Here is a 25,417-nt window from a genome sequence, read left to right as displayed (position 1 = left end):
AGATTACAATTACTAGTTTATTTGATTCTTACAGCCAAAGAAGTAGAGCAACTAACCTCTATCTTACGGGTAAAGAATCTGAAGAAGGAGGAAGACCTTGTCTGAGGTCATAGGCATCCAAAGGGAGCTGAGAGAGACTGATTCCAAAGAATGACACCCATGTTTTGCATTCTTATCTAACTACAAATAAGTATTCAAAATGGCAGTTACCATTTTTTATTTCAAAGATACAGGGCACAGAGGAAAATATGGGAAATACATGAGAGAAAAGAGAGAATTGTTGCTAGGAACTCTTAGGAGATTTTGCATCTCTAAGAGATGCTGAGCTACAGCTGTGATCAGAGAAATAAATGAAATGGATCACTGAAACAATTTCCATTCCAAGTATACCAAACAGGATCTTCAACCCTTAAGCCTGCCTCTCTCCCACATTTCTCTCTTTTGTTTCCTTCCTTCCTTTCTTTTTTCCTTCTTTTCTCCCCTTTTTTTCTCCCCTCCTCTCTTTCTTTTGTGAAAGAGAGTTTCTCTGTGTGGTCCTGGCTGACATGATACACACTAGGTAGGTAGTCCACGCAGGATTCCAACTCACAAATCTCCTGCTTCTGTCTCCTGAGTACTGGGATCATAAGCATGTAACCAACATACCTAGCTCAATTTTGTTTTAAATGATGATTTTGAAAGTGGATAGATGTACATTTGAATTTTTTGTTAGTTAGTTAGTTGACTCTGTTGGGCATGGAACCCAGACCCTTGCCTGTATTTGGAAAGTTATCTAATTCAGAGCTATACCCCTGGTCCCTGTGATCCATGTCTATATACCAGAGAAAACTTGCAGTACTGTTGAGGGCATCTTGGTTTTCCTGCAGATCTAGTCTGGATTGCCTATCTGGAGACAGGAGGCTAAGAGGTGAGGCAGCAGCAGCCTGTTTTGCATGCACATACAGTCTGTAGAAACTCGTCTGTCATTATGCTGTGGAAATAATACTTTGAAATAAATCCCCTTTGCTCTCATCTTTGTCCACTGATTCACTTGCCTGTGGAATATTGACAACAACATTCAATGTGACTTTCTTCTGGATGACAGAGAGAATGAAATGGAAGGAAGGAAACAAAAGAGAGAAATGTGGGAGAGAGGCAGGCTTGAGGGTTGAAGATCCTGTTTGGTATAGTTGGAATGGAAATTGGTTCAGTGATCCATTTCTCAGTGGCCACTCATTCCTATGTGTGATGATTCAACACTTATTTACAATTCATTCATTCGATTCGTTCATTCATTCATTCATTCATTCATTCAAAAGTATAATTGAGAGTTTACTAAGTGTCAGTCACTGGGCAAATTAGTCAATCACTTTCTAAAGCCCCAGGTGAAGCAGAAGGATTAAAGGGTAAGAGGAATACAGCAGAGTAAGTGGCAAGAAGGAAGAGGATTGCTGATGGTCAGATAATAATTCCACGATAGTAGGTACAAAAAAAATGCAAAAACTCTCTGCATTGCACTTCGATAAGTAATGCTCATAGAAGAGAATGCTCACTAAGAGAAGCCTGCATTACGCTGTACATGTTTAATTAAAGAAAGAAAATTCTTCTAAGGACATTGTATTGCAAAATAAGAACATATTCTTAGTTTTATAATCTCTAGTGAACTAGAAGATTTGTGTAGGTCAATTAATAAAAGTTAAAGATGTTAAGTGCCAATATAATAAATTATCCAGCTCTGTCAACAAAAGCAGCACAAGATAATTTTTAATAGACCTCAAAGTAGAAATTACCTTTACATACTTATTCAATAGATAAAATAATACAAAATATGTAAATAAGATCTGAAAATGTGTGATATGTTACATCAAGGTTAAGGGATGCTTTTCTCATGAACTAGGTTAGTTTGAAGTAGAAAAAAGTCAGCTCAAGACTAGGAGCTGGGGGCTGGGTTTCCCTGGCTTTGAAAATTAATGGCTATGTAATGACAATGAATAGTTCATCTACTCCAAACTTTTCTTTCACTTTGATAAGGACATAAGCTAGGAAGTATACAAAGTTCCTTCAGACATAAAATCCACATGATTCAAGATGAGGACATAGGCTTACTTGTCTGGTACAGGGCAAAGAGTGTGGTGAAAAAGCAGCAATTGGCCTTTAAGGATTGCACACATGCTTGAGAGAGAAATAACTCAATGATATTTAAAGGATACCATTACCTTACTCAAGTTTTATCTATTAAATAAAGAATATCCTTTTATTTCAACCCATTGAAAATAAATTTGAAGTACAAGTGTGAATGGGAATTCCTCGAAAAAGGCTGTATCTTTTTCCTTGAAAATAGTCAAGATTGATTGATTAGAACTGGAGTGATGCAGAAATGGTGGACCATTACAGGTCTGGAGCCTAGATATTTTATCTGGTACTAGGTTTGACTCCCCAATAGCCAATCCTTTTCCACATTTGTATAGGAACTAACATCTTGTAACTACTTAACAAAACCCTTGGGAAAATTATTAACTTTCATAGACCACTAACATCCACCAATCCCAAAGCTAAGAATGTCATCAGTTAGTATCTTAGGCATATAGGAGAGATTGCTCCATATTCTTGTAACACCTCTCTTTTCACCAATATATTTGAAAATCATATTGATTCATAACCTTGTTCATGCTATTGCTACAAAACTCCATGAAACTGTTCCTAAGTTGAAACATGGGGCATGGGATGACTTAGGGTTACGTTTCTCTGACCACGGTTAGTCAGATTTGGTTCTAGAATAAACTACCATTTATTCCCTTTGAGGTGAAAGCTGTGTATTGTTTTTGGTTTTGATTTTGTGCGTGTGTTAACATCAACAACATCTTTTAAGTTATTTTTTTATAATAAAAAAATTAGGAAAAAATCTACTAATAGTTATAGATTGATAATAAGGAATTTCATGGCCAGAACATAAAGCGTGTGTATTTGTAAAAGTTTATCTTTCCCAGCTTAGTTTTAGAGACATACTCATTTACTAAATGGGGAATTAACAAAGGAATGTGTGCATTCATACAAGTAAACTGCTATAAGACTCTAAAACACCAGATGGAGATTGTGATCTCAGGTATTTTAGAATGGAGATGCTATCAGAAGAATCAACAGAAAAATACAGTCATTCCAAGCTTTATCAAATCTTGTAAAAGGAACAGAGAATGCTGTGATGTTAAAGTAGAGGGCTGGGGGAAGAAAGGCAGAGGAACGTAAAAATAATATATCTTGCTATACAAGAAAAGGAGGTGTTCTGTTGGTCTCCTTGTGGAACTCCTGTCTCCTCCAGGTCTTTTTATCTCCTCTTTCATAAGATTCCCTGAACTCCGCCTAAAGTTTGGCTATAGGTCTCAGGGTATGCTTTGATACCCTGTTAGGTAGAGTCTTTCAGAGGCCCTCTATGGTGGGATCCTGTCCTGGTCCCTGTTTTCTCCCTCTTCCCATATCCATCCCATTTGCCTTTCTGAATGAGGATTGAGCATCTTACCCAGGGTCCTCCTTCTTGCTTAGCTTCTTTAGGTGTACATATTTTAGTATGATTATTCTATATTATATGTCTAATACCCACTTATAAGTGAGTATGTACCATGTGTGTGTTTCTGCTTCTGGGATACCTCACTCAGGATGTTCTTTTCTAGTTCCCACCATTTGCCTGCAAATTTCATGATTTCCTTGTTTTTAATTGCTGAGTAGTATTCCATGGGAACAGGGGCTGTCTCTGACATGAACTCAATGTCTGGCTCTTTGATAACCTCCCCCTGAAGTGGGGGGGGCAGCCTTACCAGGCCACAGATGAAGGCAATGCAGCCACTCCTCATGAGACCTAATAGACTAAGGTCAGATGGAAGAGGAGGAGGACCTCCCCAATCAGTAGACTGAGGAAGGGGCATGGAAGGAGAAGAGGGAGGGAGGGCAGGATTGGGAGGGAATGAGGTAGGCTGCTAGAGCTGGAATACAAAGTGAATAAATTGTAATAAATTAAAAAAATTAAAAATGCATGAAATACAAAAAAAAAAAAAAAAGGAAGGAAGGAAGGTGTAGAAAATATCTTTTAGGCTGTGTTGTAATTACTGTTCTGTTGTTGGAAAGAGACACTATGACCAAGGCAACTCGTGAAATAAACTACTTAATTGTGAGATTGCTTACAATTTCAGAGGGTTAGTCCTCGTCCATTTTGGTAGGAAGTCTGACAGCAGGTAAGCAGGCATGGCGCTGGAGCAGAGCTGCCGCGGTAGCTGAGAGCTTACGTCTGTAAGCGGGAGGTAAAGCAGACTGGGCCTGGCATGGGATTTTAAAACCTCAAAGCTTGGTCCCTCATGACACACCTTCGCCAACAAGGTCACACCTCCCAATCATTCCTAACAGCGAACAATCAACTGGGAACCAAAAACATTCAAAGATATTAGCCCATGGGGCTACTCCTATTCAAACCACCACAGACCGTCACATTGAAGCTGAGAATGGAAGATGTTAAGATATCAGCTCATTGAAAGAGTGGGGAAAGGGGGTGCTGGGTATCAGGCAAAGGGAATGAAAGTATTATGGCTCTTGTACCAAAAGAGTAGTTTGCCATTTTTTGAGAAATTTAAATAAGATGTGGTCGTGTTTTTTTTTTTTTTTCAAGGTGCAACAGAAGGCATAAAGCAAGGAAATGGAATGATCTAATTTACATTTTTAAAAGATTATTCGCCGTTTTATGATAAATAGTTGAAGCACGGTTCCAAGTTGAAGAGAGACCAGACAGGAATGAATACTAAAGAGACGGTGCCTCTTGAGTTTTAAAGAATATTCCCATTGCTTTAAAGATAAATAGAAGTTGGGGTTCAGTTATAGAATATTTGGCTAAATTTGCAGCTGGCCAAACAAGAATGTGCAAAGAACACCAATGTAAGTGTTTGACCTGCCTTCATCTTTGTAGAGTTCTCTGTAGTATACATGACATCATGGTCAACACATACCAGTAGACACATATTGATAGAGACATAGCCATCAAATTTTCTGCTGATACTGAATTAGGGGGGTAATCAGTATTTCATGTAAATAAAAATACATTTATCTTTATGTGGTATTGAATCATATCCAGGATGTCAGGCTTGCTTGGCAAGTATTGCTGACAACTGAGCTGCGCCCCAATCATTTTTCTTTTTTTCTCTAATAGTTATTATTATTATTATTATTATTATTATTTATTCACTTTACAACCCAGCTGTAGTCTCCTCCCTCATCTCCTTTCCATCCCACCCTACCTCCCTCTTCCACTCCATGTCCCGCCACTAGTCCACTGATAGGGAAGGCCCTCCTACCCTACTATCTGACCCTAGCCTATCAGGTCTCATCAAGACTTTCTGGATCCTCTTTCTCTGTGGCCTACTTAGGCCACCTCACGAGGGGAAGGTGATCGAAAGAGCTGGAGCTGAGTCCATGTCAGAGATAGCCCCTACTCCTCCTAGTAGGAACCCACCTGGATACTTGAGCTGCCCATGGGCTACATCTTTGCAGGCAGTCTAGGTTCTCTTCTTGTTCTTATGAGACAAGATTTAACTCTGTGGCTCATAATGGCCTGGAACTCACTATGTAGTAAAAAGCAGCCTTAAAGTCATTGTTATTCTCTTGCCTCAGCTTCCTAAGTTCTTAGAGTACAGAATCAATTGCCATACTAATTTAACAAAAACTAACTACATTAAAAGCCTTTACCATACCTGAAGCTTTGAGCCAGTGGTCTGACCTCACCTATGATGTTCTGTCATAGATGATGGGAGAGAAACCTACAATGGTTAGCAGCATTTTCCATATCAGGAAACACATAGGTTTGGAGTGGGGGACAAGTTACCCCAACCCCCAAGGAAGGACTGCATAGTATCCTAGGGAATACTAACTACCATGTTGGAAGTGCAGCAGAAAGAAAATATAGTTAAAATAATCTCAAATCAGATAAAGCAAAGAACTACTGCTAAAAAGGATATATAACAGAGGAAAACACTATATTTTGAATTTCATTTAATAACACTAGGTAATTAGATAAGCTGTAAGTTAACAATAAGGTTACACTATGAGACTAGCACTTTTAAAAATGAATGGTATAGGTGCTATATTAGCCATACTGGAAGTTCACAGCATTGATATATAGGCTTCTAGTGTCTTCTGCAAAGGTCATGGCACATATAAAAACAATGTAGATTTCTTTATATGGCCCTAACTTAATAAATTAATTTAAACAAATGTGCATTGTCAAGAAGATAATTGTTCATTAAAGAATCAAAGGAAAAAATAAATTATGGGACAAGATATAGTTTCACAAATTTAAGGACTAACTAGTTTCATATCGTAAGAATTGGAAAGGGACTGGAGAGATGACTCAGCAGTTCAGAGCCCTGGCTGCTCTTCCAGAGGACCCAGGTTCCATTCCCAGCATCCACATGGCCGTTTATAACTGTCTGTGACACACATTCCGGAAGATCCAATGCTCTCTTCTCTCATGCACATAGTGTATAGACACACACACAAACAAAACATTCGCAGGTATAGCATGAAATGATTGACAGCAACAAGTCTGGAAGGGAAACCGTCTGACAGATGCTTATGTCATTGGTGACTTAGGATAAGCAAGGTGGATTTCAAATTTTTGTCTTCAGAAAAAAAACCATCATGAAGGAACCAAGGAACATGTGCTCATGGTGAACTACTCTGTTGTATTTAATTAACTATTCTTGAATATAAAATCCCATCTTTATACTGTTTTTGATGAAAACGTGCCTGTGCTTTTATGAAAACATAGGCTTGAAGGGTAGCTAAAAATTATTTTCTAAAATGTACATTAGAAAGTTAACTTACTGGTAATGGTATCCTTCTACCTTTTTGTTGTTGTTAAAAAAAATTGCTGTAAGTTAAAAAAAAAATATCACAGAATTTTCACAAATCGTTGAATGATTAGATTTCCCCCTATGCTTAGCACCTATGATTTCATCCTTGTTTTGTCGAATGAGCCTAATGAGACTCATCTCTCATTACTAAAAAGTGAATATAGATATTAGCTTGTATTAAACCAAAGGAAATATATACACATTAGTTCTGTGGTCCTTAATCAGGTGTATAACCTTCCTATTATTCTGCTTACCTAAAAAAACTGAACACTGTCTCCAGAGACATTTATGAACAAGATAGCGCCACAATCCAATATATATATAATTTCTAGAAAATTCATTTCTCAATTACAAAAATGTCATCAAAAAGCAATAAAAGATTAAGTGCTGAATATTATAATAGGTATATTTGATATTCTGTTCCCAGAGAGGGTTTTGTTAATGAGAATATTCTACAGTGTTACCACCAACAGACTTAGTAATTATGAAACCTTTGCTATTAACATACTGCTATATGAGTTGAGACTTTATACAAGGGAATACATAATCATATGCAAATACATACACCCTTAAAACTATTGCTGAACAGAAATCCTCAAGGTGTCTGCAATAGATTGTGTACTTACTGCTTCTGCCCCTGGATTTTGATTTTCTACTCTCTATTTCTAAATTCTACTTTCCTTCACATAGGCAAAGATTTTCATTAAGTGGCAAACTTAAGGCCTGGTAATTTGTTTTTCAATGTTCTAATTTGACTTATAAATATAAAATATGAATAATACTTTATCTGTACTTTTCATTACTGAACTTAAAATATTTTTGTACTGAATGGGAATAAAGCAGAGAATTATAGGATTTACTAGAGAATTGAAAACTAAGCTTCATCTCCACTCAGAATTTAATCATTAAAGTACTTCTTTATCAACTGCTAGGTGGCTGGCAGTTCAATTGCCTTTTCACAGATGCTCTGTCTAATGTTTACAGATGTTGCATGTATACATTTATCATGTATTAACTCTAATACATGTGTAAATTTATGTCTTTTTAAAGTATCATATAACCAAATGAATATATAAGTAAACTACCTCAAGCCTTATTAAACATACCTTTTTCCCTCCCTTGTTTATAGTTTATTAGTCACATAAACTATTTTCTAAATATGAATAAAAGGTAGAGTTATCATGTGCCCCCATTCAAATTAGGTGGTTTTTCAGAAGGTACTGTTTGTAAACTGTATTTATACAATGTAGAAAACCTCTAAGAAATATTTGTTTTGCAATATAATTGCTACTTACAAGCAAACTGAAGCTTTGCTTCTCTGCTTACAATTGTTCCAAAGGAGTTTGTAGCTATGCACTGGTACATTCCAGCATCTTGGGTCTTATTGGGGTTATTTATCAACAAGCTGCCATCAACAACACTGTAGCGGAAGTCCATACCAATGTCAACATCTGTTCCATTGAACTTCCACCTATGGTATAAAAATGCCAGTAGATAAAGTCTTGTAATATTAATCAATATTCCTGAATTGTCTAAAATAGGTAAAACTATAAAGATCATGAAATATAATCGGTAAACTTTTGAAGCACAGTAAAAACATATATTAGAAATGCTCTACTCAGCAATGGTGACATCTTAAGTACTTATGGAGAAAGAGCTGTCTTTTGTGGCAAATGAGGATAATCAAACTTTAGCACCTGTTCTGTGACTAAATAAAATGCTACAAGTAATTACCTTCTTCTGGAAGACAAAATTTTCTACATGATTTCTACAACTTTTTTCAAAATGTGACTGCGAGATATAAAGTCCCATTTCTGGTTGGCAATCACTGTTTAAATAGGTGTATCAAGGGGACAGAATATACCACTTCCAGGGAGATAGCAGAACAGTTGCTGAAATTGCAGCCAAGCTGATTTGATTCAGTTCTTAAAATGACTGAAGGTGCCCTGTTGCAAAGCAAAGGAACTGTATTGATCTGAGATGCTTCAGGGACCAAATCTGCCTGACCATGGATCAACTGGATGATCTCTTTAGCCACTGGCACTCAAAATGTCAATCAACTGCCCCAGTGAACTACAGGCTATTAAGTAACCAAAGCAAAGACTGTTTTCTTGTCCTTCTGTTCATTTACTTGGGTCACCTATGAGTCTGACTGTAGCAATGAGCCCAATAAATTAGCTTTATGAGGACTCATATTTCAGTAGCTTAGCTTTGGTGCAAAGATCTGCATTTCTGCTCACAGAGTCACTAACACCTTAAGAATGAGAGCTTTATCTGAGTCAAATCACTTTTCAGGAATTCATAGGAATCCATATCAACTTTTGAACTAATATAATTCAATGACTGCTTTTTGATAGCTTATGAATTACCAAGACACTCATAGGTGCTGAAAATATACGAAGAGGTTGTAGCACAAAGGAAATTGATTTAACAAAGCAAGTAGAAATTGAGAATTATTCATTTTACTTTCTTAAAATAACAAGAGCCATTACCCAAATAGAAACATGCATGTGTATGCCCACCCATTGTGCAATCCTTTAGAACGTCCCAGAGCACTGTGGTTTTGAATATATAATGCAAAAGAATTTAAATGACAAAACTGTCGGCCTGTTCACTTCAAATTACATGCATGGCTGCATGCAAGTGTGTGTGTGCATGAGTGTCTTTCAGAGACACACTCTCATTCAGCTTAGGCTGGCCTCATTCTCCCTTGTAATTGGTGTTGAGATAACCCCAAATTTCTGATCCTCTTTCCTCCATCTCTCATGTGCTGGGAATACGGACTTGAACCAGAACATCTGTCGCCATCTCACAGGTTGCATCCTCTGGTGCGCCCACTGCCTTTAAACTTAGCATCAGCCAGGCAGAGGCAGGCAGACCCGGGTGAGTTGGAAGCCAGGCTAGTCTACATCGTGAGCTTCAGGCCGCATAGGGTTAAATAGGGAGATTCTTTCTTGAAATGGAGGGCGTACAAGCACATCTTCCAAAGAAATCCTTGCCCATATTTCTAGTCAAAATGTATCATGTTTCCTCAGATGTCCTGTGGAAATCCACCTACCCTTCATGCAAAGACTGCTTTTGCCACAAGACAATTTACCTAAATTACTTTTATATTCCCACTTTCATCCATCTAGAACTTAACCCTCTTACTGTGTTCAATAAACACTTGTTGAATTTCATGCATTCAATATTGTGCTTCTCTGGTGTATATTTGAGCTTTGAACATATACATAATTCATGAACCACACTTCCCGCACCCAGCACAGTGGCATGAGTTTATTCACACCTGTGTCTTTGAAGTGTAAAAATCTAGAAACGGGAAGGCCAGGAAAGTAGGCTAGAAGCAGAAATAGGACTTAGCTCTTTATGTGTTTGTTTATAAGAAGTGGGATATTAGAAACTGACAGTGTTTTTAGGCTCTGCAGTAATTCTCTCTGTGCTCTGACACAGACAAGAAAGTAATAAGCAATAAAGAGAACAGCCCAGCTATATCCCAGCAGTGCTGGCTGAGCATGAATCTCTAGAACTGACTGCTTGCCCTACACATTTGCTTTTAGTCCGCTGATCACGTCTTGGCCATAACTCTCAGTTCAAATGATAGTAGAGCAATTTAATATGACAAATCTAAGAACTCAAAGAGGAAATTGCAATATAATGTGAGCTGCAAGCCGAATGTGGAATTTGGGAATGGGACCAGGTGAGTCTTTTTAGAAGGCTGGCTGTGGGGATAATGACACCTCTGTAGGTTTGTCTGTACTCGTCACCTCAGCCCAAAAATGCTGTGCACAAAGTCTGTTCATCTACTTTATTGCCTGCTTTTACATACAAACAGCAACAGGGATGGGATTACTTAGAAAATAAAGTGCTTTATGAGACATGCAGTCAGGTCTGTGTTATAAAGCACGACATGGTGTTTTACTGCAATGCAGTCAGTGTTCATTCCAATTGAATGTGGATTGCATAGCGGATTTCTTATCACACTGCGTACTGAAACACTCTTGAAAATCCTCACAATTTACTTTCAGTGTTTGAGGAATCTTTTAAGTATTAGTAATGGAGAGGCAAGGCTCATTTGGAGTAAATAAGAGATTTTCCCAGGGGGCAAGGCAAATTGGCGTCTTGTAAGCTGAATTACTTGGTGGGAAGCACAGTTGAATTTTCTCCAGAGAGCAGGGTTATACACAGGCAAACACTGCCACCTTGAACCTCCACGAGGCATGGTGCCACATACTCTTCTATGAAGTTGGGGTTCAGAGTCACTGCAGAGAAACCTTCTCTGTTAACTGTTTGAACTAGACGGTCAGGGAGGGGCAGGTCCTTTCTGACTTGGGATTTGTTCTCTTCAGACTCAGTGGAATACAAACTTCACAGCAAACCAACTCTAACCAGGGGCTTGAAGGCTTCTTCCACCTCGGAAGGGATGCTGGGTGAAATAAGTTATGTCACCTGTCCTTAGAGAACTGTAATACAAGAGAAGTTGGCATGAGGCAAAACTTCTTACATTTTCTGGGTCGGGGTCAATCCTTTCAAAATTGAGGGGCAGAAACAATGGCTCAGTTGAAGGAAAAAATGTAAAGAAAAGAGGTCAGTTAGGGTGTCCTAGGAAAAACCTATAGTTGAAGATCCCCACAGAGCACTCACTCTCAAATTTTTCCTACTTGTTCAACCCCCTGAAAGTCAACACCAAGACATTCAGCTAGCAAGGCCTTAGAAAACATCTGCTCTCTCTATTCATTTTCTTGCTCTTTTCCTTCAACAACAGGGAGTGTTTAAGCTCCCAGGTCCAGACTGCTATTATGCCACAAGAAAACTGCTAGAGGGATAAAGGCAAGCTCTGTGCACTGCCTGGAATTGCTAATGCATTTGATTAAAAGCTCTCCTCAGCTTTTCCCTACAATCTTTAAAAACATAATAGGTTTCTGTTCTATGGCTTGTTTTAAATAACAAGGCAAGCCCCTATATCTAGAAACACAGTGTTACACGGGCAATGTTAATTAAAGGTCACAGTTTGGGGAAAAACAATACAGCAACTTGCCAAAATGTGCTGCAAAATTTGTTTTCATTTATAGCTAACAACTGAACTTACCCTTGGCTGTGTACTCAGAGTGGGATCCGCTAACTCCCCATGTATATATCTGAGCAACTTTGCCTCTTGTATTTGTTTTTACCATGCAGTGTGTTTTCAAATCATTAGCTTGAGTTTACTCTATTATCCACACAGAAACGATGCATTGTGCTTTAGTCAGGGCAGCATAGGGTTTATAGATGACACTCTAAAGTAATTATGAACAGTGTTCTTTCACTTTCAAAAATACCTGTGTCAAATGATAAATGGCGTGTTCACTCAATTATCGAGCCTACCATAATTAGTTGTTCTTTTCTTTCTGGGATGCTCTTTCTTTACGTGGCAGAGCAGGTGGCCTTTCTAAAAAACCTACAATATCTCACTTCCTTCGAAGCCTTCACCACATCTACCCCCTACCTCTAAATTAAGGATTTTTGTTTTTGTGTTTTATTTTTCCCTCAGTAACCTGGTAACCACTGCTACTGTGCAATCATGAGGGTCTCAGCCATGCCATGCTAGGAAGAAAGATATTCCCCTGAACTCTGTTCCCCAATGTTCCCTGAGCCCAGAAGGGTGGTATCAATGTATTTTATTCACTCTTGAAGTAACTTTGTTATCATTAAATTTTAATATAGACAACATAACTTATATAGCGTATGTGTTCTAAGGGATCATGAAACAATGAAACACATTATCTAATAAAGTGAATAGTATTTACTAATTGAGGACTCTTGTGTTTATTTTGATTGGAAACAGACATTTTTCTGTGAATGATCTGCAATTTCATTCTCATCGTGTAAGTGATTGTTTGTCATCGGTGGTTCCAAAGATATCATGCAAGAGTATGCTAACATGGCCTATTTGAACAAAAGGCTTATGAAAATTAACAGAACTAAAGGTCCCTCTGACCTTTATTCAGTTTCTGAGAAGCAGGCAATAAAATTGCCCTGTGGTAGACACTGTCTCAAGACTATAGTGGGGTGAGCATAAGCATCCATTGTTCTTTTCCTTGGCGTTATTTAACCAATTGCTTCAAGCTGCTACTGTGATTTCCCATCACAGTGGACAACATCCTTGAACTGTGAACTGAAATAAAATCTTTCTCTGGTCATACAAAAACCTTTTCCTCCCCAAAGTCATAAATATGCATGCCTGTTTTTTTCCTTCTTTTAAAATGTTCCATTTAGGGCTTTTACTAACCTGAAATAGATTTTTGTGTGTTAAGTGAAATAGAGAATCAGTTTTCTTTTTTAACCACATGGGCAATCCATTGTCCAGGGCAAGACTTTGTAAAGTACTTTTATCACTGCTATGGATTTTTAACTTTTCTTCTTTTGATTTTCAGAAAAATTTTCTTCTCTTTATTATCCATGTTTAGTACAATCAATTTTATGTGGAATTATTGATATATTACATTGTTTAATTCTCTCTCCTCATAGCTCAGGTTTGCTCTCTGGGACCATTCTTATCCCATCTGAAAGATGTCTTTTAGAATTCCCTTTAGTGAGAGTCTGTAGAAATCAAAATTCAGTGTGTGTCTGCCTACAGACATGAGTATTTTGTCCTCTTTTATAGAAATTTCTAAATTTGCACATATTTATAAGGTATAATGTGAAACCTTGACATATATAGAGGATACAATATCAAATTAGGGTACTTTGCTGTTGTTTGTGCATACAATGTTAAAACTAGGCTTTTATTTATTTTCTATTTTATTCTAACACTTTTAATTAAAATTTTTGTTATTACACTAATTCATTTATGTTTCATACAGGGCCTCATGCATCCTAGGCTGACCACAAACTCCTTAGGTATTTGAGAAAAAACTTGAACTTTTTAATTTTGCTTCTTTTTCCTAAGTAACAGCTCCTAAATGGTGGCCTTAGAGGTGAGTACCACCATGCCTTTGGGTTCTGGGAATCATAGTCAGAGCTTCATACACACTGGACAGCCACTCTAGCAACTGAGCTACATTCCAGATTGGAAGAAAGGAAAGGAAGGTAGAATTTGCTTAGTCTTGGCTAATTTTGTCATCCCAAGTGGTTGGATCAAATCTAAAGCCTTGTAAAATACATGAACCTAAGCTATCTTCCTTTTGCTAATCTTTCTATTTTCTTCCTTCCTTCCTTCCTTCCTTCCTTCCTTCCTTCCTTCCTTCCTTCCTTCCTTTCCTTCTTTCTTCCTTTCTTCCTTTTTTTTATCAGGGTTTCTCTGTGTATCCTTGGCTGTACTAGACTCACTTTATAGACCAGACTTGTCTCGAATTCGCAGCAATCTGCCTTCCTCTGCCTCCCTGAATGCTGGGATTAAAGGCATGAGCCACCAACCCTGGCTCCCAGTTATTTTCAAATACATGATAAATTGTCATAATCTAACTGTGATAAAGAAAGCTACAGGTTAGACTTGATTTCTGTATTTTGGTTCACATTTTCCAGCTTTTTTCTATTCCCACTCCCCTCTTCCTTTATGTCTCCTGGAAACCAATCTTCTACCCTATATTTCTATCAGATTAATATTTTGGCTTCTACAGAGAGGTAAGAACATGAAGGGTCATTCTATGTCTGGCTTATTTCACTCAACCTAATGTCTTGTAGTGCCATCCACAATATGAGAATAACAGAGCAGGAGTTCATTCTTTCTGTGACTGAGTAATCTTCCATTATGTATGAGCCACCTTTCATTTGTTGATGTATCCCTCAGTTTATTCTACATTGTTGTCATTGTGTTTAGTGACCTAAAAACATGGAAGCCCAGGTATCTCTTTTAAAGGATGATTCAATTTTATTTGGGAGGGGGGGAGGGTGTATACTAATATTTAAGTGGCTTAGTTTTCAACAATTTGACACAAACTAGGGCCATTTGTGAAAAGAGAATGTGAACTGGGGAATTGCCTTCATCAGACTGGCGTGTAGACATGTCTATTGGAGTATTTTCATAATTACCTATTTATGTAGAAGCGTCCAGCCCCCGATAGGCATACAACCCCTGTGCAAGTAGTCCTGGGTTGTACAAGAAAGGTAGCTAAGCCAGCCCTGGGGAACAAAGCCCGTAAGCAGCATCCCTTGGTGGCCTCTGGTTAGTTCTTTCATCAAGATTCCTGCCTGAGTTCCTGTTTTGTCTTCCCTTAATGACCAGCTGTCACCTGTAAGTCAAATAAACCCTTTCCTCCCTGAACTGGTTTTTGTCCAGGATTTTATCATACAACATGAAGGCAAACTAGAACAGTATGGAATAGATAATTCTTAGTTTCAGGAAGAACCATCTACTTCATATTCCTACTAACAAGCAGTAAAGAATTCTCTTTCTTACCCTCGCTCATAAGAAACACTCTTTTGCCTTTCTGAAAATAGCCCCTATATGTTCTCCTTTTCTGCTAACTTATGTTAATGGTTAATTTTTTTTCATAAATGCTGATTTTTTGTTTTCTTTTTTGTTGATATTGAGGAGACCATTGTCAGTTTAATTTTTACCTCATTAAAAATATCTTTATTAGAAGTTTGGCTCCTTTATGGCCATTTCTTTGATCCGGTATTTTATAGGTTCAGTGTTCTAAATGAGATTTCAGTTTTATTTGTACTGTTTGGAATTGTGTTAGGCTTCCTAAAGCTGCAGTGGATAGTTTTATTTAGTGTTGGAAATCCTGACAATTCTCTCTAATGGTTGTTTTTGCCTCATTCTCTTCCATCTTTCATCCTGAAAGTCATGAAGGCTGACTCTGACCAAGCTACATTCTCATTCTCTCTCTCTTTCTTTCTCTCTTGCCCTATGCCTTACTCTCCAAATTTTGCTTTACTTGACCTCTTTCTGTTGCCTTGAGATGATTGCATTGGGTCTGTTACCCAGCTTGACAATTCTCTTTATAGACTAATCTCATTTCTTATGAAAATTACTGAGACTCACAGTCTAAAATAACTGATTACTTGCACTTTACTGTTACTGAAACAGGCAAGATGAGTTTTGGTTAGCATCTATTCTAAATGTGGAGAGCTTGCATCTCTGGTTTCTTTTAGGAAAATGTTCTTTTGTTACAAGCTCCTGTAAGTCTAGGCTTTGTCTTAAAACTCTGCTCCTTGTGAGGTTTGCATGAAAAAATCTCAGAACATGTCAAAGTGATGACTCCTGTTTGTTCTAAATCCATTTGTTCTTACAGCTCTATACTTCCTATGTTCCTGCTGGCTTACTGACAGCGGGTTGATGCCCCAGGTCCCGCCTCTGAGAAAAAGGTATCGGACGGGTCTGATGCTCTTTGGGTGGATGACACCTAAATGAACATCTGTACAAAGTCCCAATTTATTTCTAATATCAGAGATCAGACCTCTACTCTTGCCTGATGCGTCTAAAACAAAAAGGGAGAACTGTAGAGAGCTGCGGAATGCTATGCCTTAAAGATGGAGCTGGTTTCTGCCTTCCACCTTCCCGATGGTGAGTGCTCTCTGTCACGAACAACTCCACATTTGGCTAAGGCCGAGGATCTGGCTTGCTTCCATGTATGTGGACCTATCTGCATTGCCCCCGTGGCACGCCTGGGTTGGCTACCCAGAGGCTATTTAAGCTGTGGGCTGGCTTTCCCCGGGGTCCGAGGATTGTTCAATGTTCCTGAATAAACTGCATTGAAAAAAAAATTATATTTTTATTAAAACTATGTTATTAGGAATTGTTAATGTTTTCAAAGGGAAAGATATTCAGGATAGTAATTCCTAATACTGCCAGAAACAGAAGCTTGACACTTTTTTTCATGAAAGAATTATTTTCTAATGTTTCTCAGGATATCTTACAATGTCTGCCTAGATACTCTTCTACATTACTCTGTAAGTAGTTGCCAATTTTAATTTTAATGATATAAATTATACACATTAAAACAGGTTTTTGTGGAACCAGGATCTCACTATGTCACCCTGGTGGCCTGGAACTCACTATGTAGACCAGGCTGGCCTGGGATTCACCTGGAATCACCTGCCTCTTCCTTTCCAATGCTATGATTAAAGGCATGTGCCATCATGCCAGGCTGGAAACACATTCTTAAATCAACAAACCTGATGTGAGGCTTTGGATTCCCTTTAACTTCACAACTGATTTTCACTCTTTTCTCCTCAGAATCCAAAGGAAACATTATGTGACTTGGTTCTTGAACAAAAACTGGGCCATGCAGTGTGTAGTCATCTGAAAGAGAAAAAGGTCCACATTGAACGCCACCTTTCCAATAGGAGCAACAGCCAGAATCAATACCACAATGAGAAGAAATAACACAAAAAACAGCAATGGCCAAGATTCTGTCTCAGCTTCAAGATGACATTTTCCCGTTGAAGCTTAACCTCCTCCCAGTATTTGTGAAGCTAAGATAGGCCTCCTCTGTCACATGTTTATCGTTTCTTTCAGTACCAGCTTCCAGACACGGGCTGCCTGGCATATCCCCTACTTCCTTCTCTGGCTTATTGTTCCATCTGCTTCAGCCCAACCTTCTATTTTGTTCCCATTTTGCGCTTCCTACAACTCTTTTGTGCTTCTGTCATTTTGGAAAGCCATGTAATGCCATAAAGTTAAGAGTTTCTCCCTTTGTAATTAAAGACTTTAATTGGAAACAAGCAACGATGAATTTTTGAAATAATAAAATGTTAATAATAAGGAACAGCTTTATACTCAGCACTTGTGAGCACTTGTGCATGCACAAACATACACAGGCACAGAGAAAGAGAGAGAAAGACTAATTAAAATGGTTATGCAGGCAAATAAAGAAAAATCTGTAGTTCTGATTCCTAAAATTATCTACAGCAAAGTAGCAGTTTTGAGCCAACTGATCATGTGCTTGGACACCCAGCAAAGGCAAACAGCCATGCATTTCTAAATCTTGTTTTTGAGAAGAGAAACTACACGTGTGGCATTCATTTTGTCAGTGAATAGGAACAAAGCTCAAAAAATAAGCTACATACTATAATTTAAGTATCTGGGTAGAGTATCTTTTTAGAATATACACATACAAACATTATTCAAAGACATCTCATTACCTATGTCTATGGAAAATTCATAGGATTTTCATTCTTCAAAAATCATGTCTAGTTTTTAACCTTTCTCCTAGAAGGTTTTTACGCCTTTATCTTACATTTTCAATCATATGATTTAAAGATGATTTTCCCCTAATATGCCTCTCTTTTTCCATCAAGTTATTCGCGCCTTTCTTTTTCCTTCTTTGAATCATGAATTTATTAAGAGAATGATGCATCTTACCCATTTTAACTCCCAATGTGATGGTAAGTACTATTGTCCATAAGGACATGCCCTATTTAAAATGATTTTTTTTTAATTTTAAAGTACTAAATTAGCTTATTTTGGCATTTTTTAACAAATTGTGAGACAGAAGCACCACTGCTTATAAGATGACATGATAAAGATTATTTCCATGCTGATGAGAGTCAAGTTCACCTTTAGGCATTATTGTCTTAAAGTGTGTAACTGTAATTGCTAGTCTAGAAAACCTTTATAAACATTTTTTTACTGATGGGTGATAATTCTAGCCAGAACTCATTCAGGTAATTTGGGACAGAGGAAAATAAATCAAGCTGGTTTGGAGATTAAGTAAAATCTGTCAAGATTATTTATTTTTACACAGATATGAAAATATAAAGCTTCACGTTAACATTGGGACATAAGGAAAATAAAGGGCACAAGATGACTGAATGGAATTCTAGTTTATTCCAGAGATGTAAGGACCACATATGACTTTGATGTGAGAAGACGTAGGATGAGGATTCATGAACCATGAACTATCATTTAACACCTTGTTTATCTCCTAACTTTAGGACTTCTGGGAAACCATAGTCTCACAAGTGTCTTAGCTAGCTACAAAATAATGATGCTAGACTAGGCCAGTCATTTTGTGCTGATTACAAATGAGAATGTTTTCTCTTAAATACATGTTTATATCTAAATGTATATTTCAACAATATTATATATTATTTTGGCCCCATTTTCTTTCCTCCTGATTATAGTTGTAAAATTTCATCAATAAGAAAATTAACCAGAGAATAATACAGGAGCTATCCAAGAAAACAAAAGCTCAGAATAAAAGCATACAATCATGAAGTTTTAAACTCTTGTGCAGTAAAGCCATATATTTTGGTATCCAGATATTTATGCTCCAGATTTTAAACAATTGCATAGATATTTTCAAAACAAATTTAGATTACTTGTCAAGGGTCAACTTATTCAAACTATGCAGAATTCAGTAAATGTTTGGCACATCTATTTTGATGAAAAGCATTCTTTAACAAGATCACAGAGACATCAGCTAGTGTGGTAGATTTTCTCTAAGAGAGAAATATTTCTATTGTTGTCCCCAATTCCAAAATTATGTGTGTGTATATATAATATCAATCATCTCAATTCATCGGTGCTCCCTGATTTGAATTTCGCACAAAAATATACAGTCTATTACCAGTAATTCCAAATAGGAATAAACCATAATAATGATTACCCAGGATGCAGCTGGGAGGCTGTGGATTAACATCTGTACTATTTCTCAATGTAGCCAAGCCATATTTAAATAACAAAAAGGATATTTTTTCTGTGTATTTTGTAATAAGAATTGATAATAATGATGCTTTGCATTCACTATAAATAACACATTCCATCTAAAGTTTTATTTTCTCTTAGTTAACAAAGTTCACTGCCTGGAATTGAACATTAGCATAAAGGGAACCATATTTCAGGACTCATCTAAGGCAATGCAGAGTGTTTAATGTGTGCACTATTTGGTTTCATAGATATACAGGGAAGGATTTGATAATTCTTCTCAGCCCATATGTAGAAAGCAGATATCTTAGCTTTTATACCTTTATACCTTGGTCATCAATGTGTTTGAGGAGCAAAAGGGGTGTTTTGTTTCAACCAAACTGTGAGGGGCCAGCTTTGTGAAACAACAAGAGGGGCTCTTAGAAAGCATTACCAAAGCAGATGCTTAGAATCATAGCCAAAGTTTGGGTTCTGTTGCTCACAAGGAGCAAAAAATTTGAGCAGAGGGGTCTTTCCTGAGACTGGTACTCCAACCATAACCTAAGATCCCTGCAGAGATGTAGCCCATGGCAGTTCAGTATCCATGTGGGTTCCATTGTAATAAGAACAGGGACGATCTCTGACATGAACTGATTGGCATGCTCTTTTAATTACCTCCCCCTGAGGGGGGAGCAGCCTTATCAGGCCACAGAAAAAAGACAATGCAGCCACTCTTGATGAGACCTAATTGACTAGGATCAGAAGGAAGGAAAAGAAGTCCTCCCCTATCAGTGGACTTAGAGAGGGGTATTCATGCAGAGGGTGTAGGAAGGGAGGGATTGGGACAGGAGGAGGGAGGGAACCACAGGGGGGGATACAAAGTGAATAAAGTATAATTAATAAAGAATTTTAAAAGTTATAAAAAAAGAATGATAGTCAAAATTTGGCAGAGTGCAGGGACTCTTATGGAAGAAAGGGGAGATAAAAAGACCTGGAGTGGCATAGGAGCTCTAGAAGGACACCAACAGAGCCAAAAAAGAATCTGGCCTCAGGGGATCCTGCAGAGATCGATGCTTCAACCAAGTACCATGCATGGAGGGGACCTAGACCCCCTGTTTAGATGTAGACCATAGGCAGCTCAGTCTACATGTGGGTCCCCTAGTAAAGGGAGTAGGGGCTGTATCTGACACGGACTCAGTGGTAGGTTCTTTGATCACCTCCTCCTGGTGGTGAGGGTGCACCCTTGCCAAACCACAGAGGAAGAGGATGCAGCCAGTCCTGATGAGACCTGATAGGGTAGGGTCAGATAGTAGGGGAGAAGGAGGACTTACCCTATCAATGGATTAGGGAAGGGGAAGGGGGGAGGAGAAGAAGGATGGTGGGTGGGACTGGGAGGAGATGAGGGAGGGGGCGACAGCTGGGATGCAAAGTGAATAAATTGTAATACTAAACAGATAGATAGATAAATAAATAAATAAATAAATAAATAAATAATTGCAGGAAAAAAAAAAAGAAAGCATTACCAAGTGTATTTAAGTGCATTGGTCACAAAGAGACTCTCAAGTCTCTTGAAATCACACAAATACTCTGTATGCATTTGCAATCTGTATAGTCTAAACAGGTGAAGAGACATTTCAGCTATTGACAGGAGTCGCTGTCCAAGCCAAGTTACAGAGCTCCTGTATTCAAACCATGCTCGGTATATGTTATTACATCTGACAGACTGACTCTACCAGAAGAACCTGGCTTTTACAAGCCAGATTTAACTTCACTCTGTGGATGATTCTGTTTTTTTAGACTTACATATTTTATCTTCTGTATATGGCTAGTTTACATGTATGTATGTATGTATGTGTATATATATATGTGTGTGTGTGTGTAGTTATGTATGGATATCATATTCCCAGCTTGACAAAGAAGCCAGAGAAGGTGTTAAATGCCTGGAAACTAGACTTATAGGCGATTTTAGGATTACAATTGAACAAGGGTCCTCTGCAAGAAAAGCCAGTGCTCTCCTCACCCCCCCTCCCACCTCCAGAACACAGGGTTTCTCTGTGTAGCTTTGGCTATCGTAGACTCACTTTGTAGGCCAGGCTGGCCTTAAACTCAGAGATAATCTCCCCAAGTGCTGGTATTTCAGCTGTGCAGCACTGTGCCTGGCTCTCTTAACTGCTGAGCCATCTCTCCTTTCCTGAGTCCTTGGGCAATAATTTTTCTTGTCCACTAAAGTTTGAGAACTAAAAACAACCTCTCTGATCCTAGCTCTCCATTTCTCAGAACACAACTCCAGGCAAGGCTGACTTTAGACTCAGATATTTTCTTTGAGCAAGATCTAACTCTTTGCTTGATAAGATTAAAGAGGTAATTTTATTGTATACTAGGACTCATAGTTGAAACTCATAGTTGAAACATAATATCCAAGAATGTAAAACTATATAACTGAGCCCCATTTAAAAAAAAAAAAAAAAAAAAAAAGAGGATGGCCGAGCATGGTGGTGCATGACTGCTATTTCAGAACTCTAGAGTCCAAGGCAGGAGGATTACAAATTCTAGTCCAGCATAGGTGATATTCAATGTTTGAAGCTAGCCTGGGCTACATAATGAGACTCTAACTCAAAGCAACAGCAATAAAAGATGAAATTAAATGAAACAAAAGTGAAGCAGACAGAAAAGACAAATGGACAGGTCTGTTAAGACCTGGGACTAAAGTTATATAAATGAACTCTTCCCTAGAACATTCATCCCTTCTGGATGTTGATCCTGAGACCCCTAGAGGGCTAAGCTGAGCAAATGAACAGGATCTTTGGGGAGACCATGATAGCATTCAGGCCTACAGAACTGTTTTATTGTTACTCGGGGTGCACAGCATTCCTGTTGCAATGAATTCTTTGTAAGGAGTCTCTTTCATTTAGGTAGCAGGATATAAGACTAATGCTTTTATTTCTGGGTTCCCTCAAAGGAGAAAAACTTATTCCAGAGCCTCACTGCCTTGGAGACATGAGTAGAAAGGACTCATATTATCATTATAGTTCTCTTGGGGAATAGGAACGCAATACATTATAATATTCCTGGAATTCCTGAAAACCATGGGTAGGAACAGTGGTTTATCCCATTGATAAAACGCCCAGATGCAAAATTTAATGTGGGTCCTCATATGACAAAACATCATTTCCTGAGCTGTTTTCTTCTGATTAGCAAATCACAAGAATCACTTCTATCACAGTAACAGTATTCACCACATTTGCAAATATGGCTCTTGGGAATTTGGGGCCCTTTCTGCTAAAATTCACCAAGTCCTTAGATGACTCTATAAATGCCTAACCAAAGCCAGTATGAAACTGTGGCTTCTCTGTCTCCATTTTGTATCTTTCTTTCCTACCATAAACTCTTTGACAGATTCCTGTTCAACTCTACACATAGATATATTAATCATTTGATAATCTAAAAACAAAAAAATGCAAGGTTGGAAAGCTTTACAGTTATCCTAGTCGCTCTCAACTTTCTTCAGAATTAAATATCAGAGTAGAATACTGAAGAATTTATAAGTTCCAGTAACAGAAAAGCTTGTAGCAGGTCACCCTAGAATGAAACTGCTCCATACATGGGAGAAATTATGCCATGATGAGAACTTAGCAGAAGCAACCATCTCAGGTTGTAAACTGAACTGTGTCAAGAACCATAAGGATCTCACAGGAGACACAGATCTGAGACAATGAAAAACCAGCACATAGTCTGAGAAGCACGAAGAAACAAACAAGTAAACAGGTCCAATCTGAGAATGAACATCTCATAGCAAGCAACCTGGCAAAAACAAAAGCATGAAGCATCATTTCCTAAAGTTGGTTGACAGCCTTCTATGTCACTGTAGTCTTCATAAACGGCTGTTTGTTAAAAGGCTGATTTCTATACTCCGTCTGGACATTCTTTTCAGGAATAAGAAAATATTATTTTAGTAAATACCTCTTTTGAGCCTTGTGTATCAAGTTCTAAAACTCATACTTAAAGTTATAAATTGAACAGAGAGCTGCCTTCATTCTTATACCAATTAAACATTCCCTGTGATGAGAAACCACCATTCAAATTCCTGGCCTATGTGCAAGATCATCCTATAGCTCATCCATGAGATAAAGGACACACTTTCCAGCACGACCCTACCACAGTGTGCTTTTCTGCTAGACATTTTTCTGGAAAAACAAAACAAAACAAAACAAAACAAAACAAAACAAAACAAAAAAACGGGATTAAAATACTATGATTTCATATGAGGAAACAAAAATCCCTAGACTCTGATCTGCACATAAGAGCTGTACAGACCCCAGGTGCTGCACCTGGGGATTGTGGAGCTCCTTAATCCTCATGGCAGGTAAGAAAGTGGTGTATCATGCTCAAGAATTTAAGACTGTGATATCCATTCTTCCTAGGGCATCAGATAGGCTGATTAAACATCTGGTCTTGAGGGGGAAAAAAAGACATAAATGGCTCAGAACTAAACACTTGGAAACTAACGGGGAGCACAGGAGTTTCAATAAAAGCATAGAACACCACTCAGCACAAACTCACAATATCATTTTAGAGGTGTGTTGAATCTGGGTCACATCTGGAAGGGAGGTAACAGTATGCAGGCTGTGTAAACCTTTGTTTTGTATGCTCTGTGAACCTTGAGGAAGGCAGGGAGGACACACTGCAGGCAATCCTTAGGAACACATGGCCTTATTGGGTTGAATAACAACATCGTCTGAGACAAAAGCTACACTGCTATTCTGGGTCTGTACCTAAAGTCTGATAGATAATTCGTTTTCTCCTCCTCTCCCCTGGAACTGTCCCCTAAACGTTCCAGGAAGAGCATACACAGGGCGGTGACTCATCCACAGACATTCAATGATAGTAGAAATCCATGGTTGCTAACACCCCATGAGGCCAGCACTTCTCTGTGGTTGTAAATAACTCATAAAACATAGGGGTGTAAGCTAAAGAAATTCAAACATGAATAAAATATCATAATGATGACTTCCCAAGAGTGAAGATTTTTTTAATAAGAGAATCATTGTATAAATGATCGATCATCTGTCATATAATTATTACTAATATGAGTTAGCGTTGTTAGTATTATTTATTAAGTAAATTTCAAGGGATGTTTGAAGCATCTGTAGTTGTTTTCAGAGTAGTCAATGTACAGAATGTGTACCAAATAAACATTCTGTTTGCTTGTTCAGTTGAACAGAATACGAGTAAACCAATATTAGAAGAGACAGACAGGTCTGCTTAAAGGGTGCAAAGCTTCTTTTATGTGGCCTGGCTTCTACCTTCCACTGCTATTTTATTTTAAACTGTCTCAGATGAGTATTTTAAACAGCAAGAAACAGAGTAATCTAACAATGGCTGGCATATCTTTGAAGGCACAAAGTGAGAGAAAATCCAAATAGGAAGTGAATTCTTGTCCCGCTGAGTCTTTGTTCTCCCGTTAACAAAATAATGGCTCTGCCACCAAACACCCCGCACACATAACAAGGCCCTAATCAGACACAATGCCAGATCTTAGAAATTGGGGCGGGATCGTGGAAGTGTAGGCTGTTTAGAGAAGTGCAGGAGGTAAACGTAGGTGGTGCAGAGAAAAAGTCTCCACTTTGGGAGAATTTGAAAGGGTGGAAAAGAACAGCCCGGGGTGGTGTAGTTGGAGGCTGTCTCAACACTTCTTCCTCCGGCTTTGACCCCATACCTTGACAACTCCAGGGCTCATGCAGCAACTAGTGTTTAAAAATAACTCATAGGATGTTTTAACTACAGGCCCCAGTTATAGCCAGAAAGAAGCATTTCCAACACATGCAAAAAAAAAAAAAAAAAAAAAAAAAAAAAAAAAAAAAAAAGTTGCAACTCATTTGGAGGCAAAAACTGACCTGAACTGATGCGGGGCTATTTATAGACTCCGTGTGAATATTCATGTGCTTTGCTGCAGAGTTAGAGCCGCTTTGATTATGGAGTGCTGACCTGGACCCAGCTGGGA

At 38.2% G+C, this 25,417-nt stretch overlaps 1 protein-coding gene across 8 annotated transcripts in view; it reads right to left on the bottom strand.

Annotated features, from left to right (window-relative positions):
* Positions 1 to 25,417, bottom strand: part of LOC110555893 (contactin-4) — a 1,034,823-nt gene that overhangs the window by 334,190 nt on the left and 675,216 nt on the right. For all 8 annotated transcript variants that reach the window (XM_060383874.1, XM_060383872.1, XM_060383875.1 and 5 more), the window contains 2 exons: positions 16,965 to 17,091; positions 8,162 to 8,337 (listed from right to left, as the gene is read on the bottom strand). In XM_060383874.1, coding sequence (XP_060239857.1) covers positions 8,162 to 8,337; positions 16,965 to 17,091 — 303 coding nt within the window. The remainder of the gene's footprint in view (positions 1 to 8,161; positions 8,338 to 16,964; positions 17,092 to 25,417) is intronic.

The sequence above is a fragment of the Meriones unguiculatus genome, chromosome 5, assembly GCF_030254825.1.
Source record: "Meriones unguiculatus strain TT.TT164.6M chromosome 5, Bangor_MerUng_6.1, whole genome shotgun sequence".
Taxonomy (NCBI): Eukaryota; Metazoa; Chordata; class Mammalia; order Rodentia; family Muridae; genus Meriones; species Meriones unguiculatus.
This window is presented reverse-complemented; position numbering and strand designations above follow the sequence as displayed.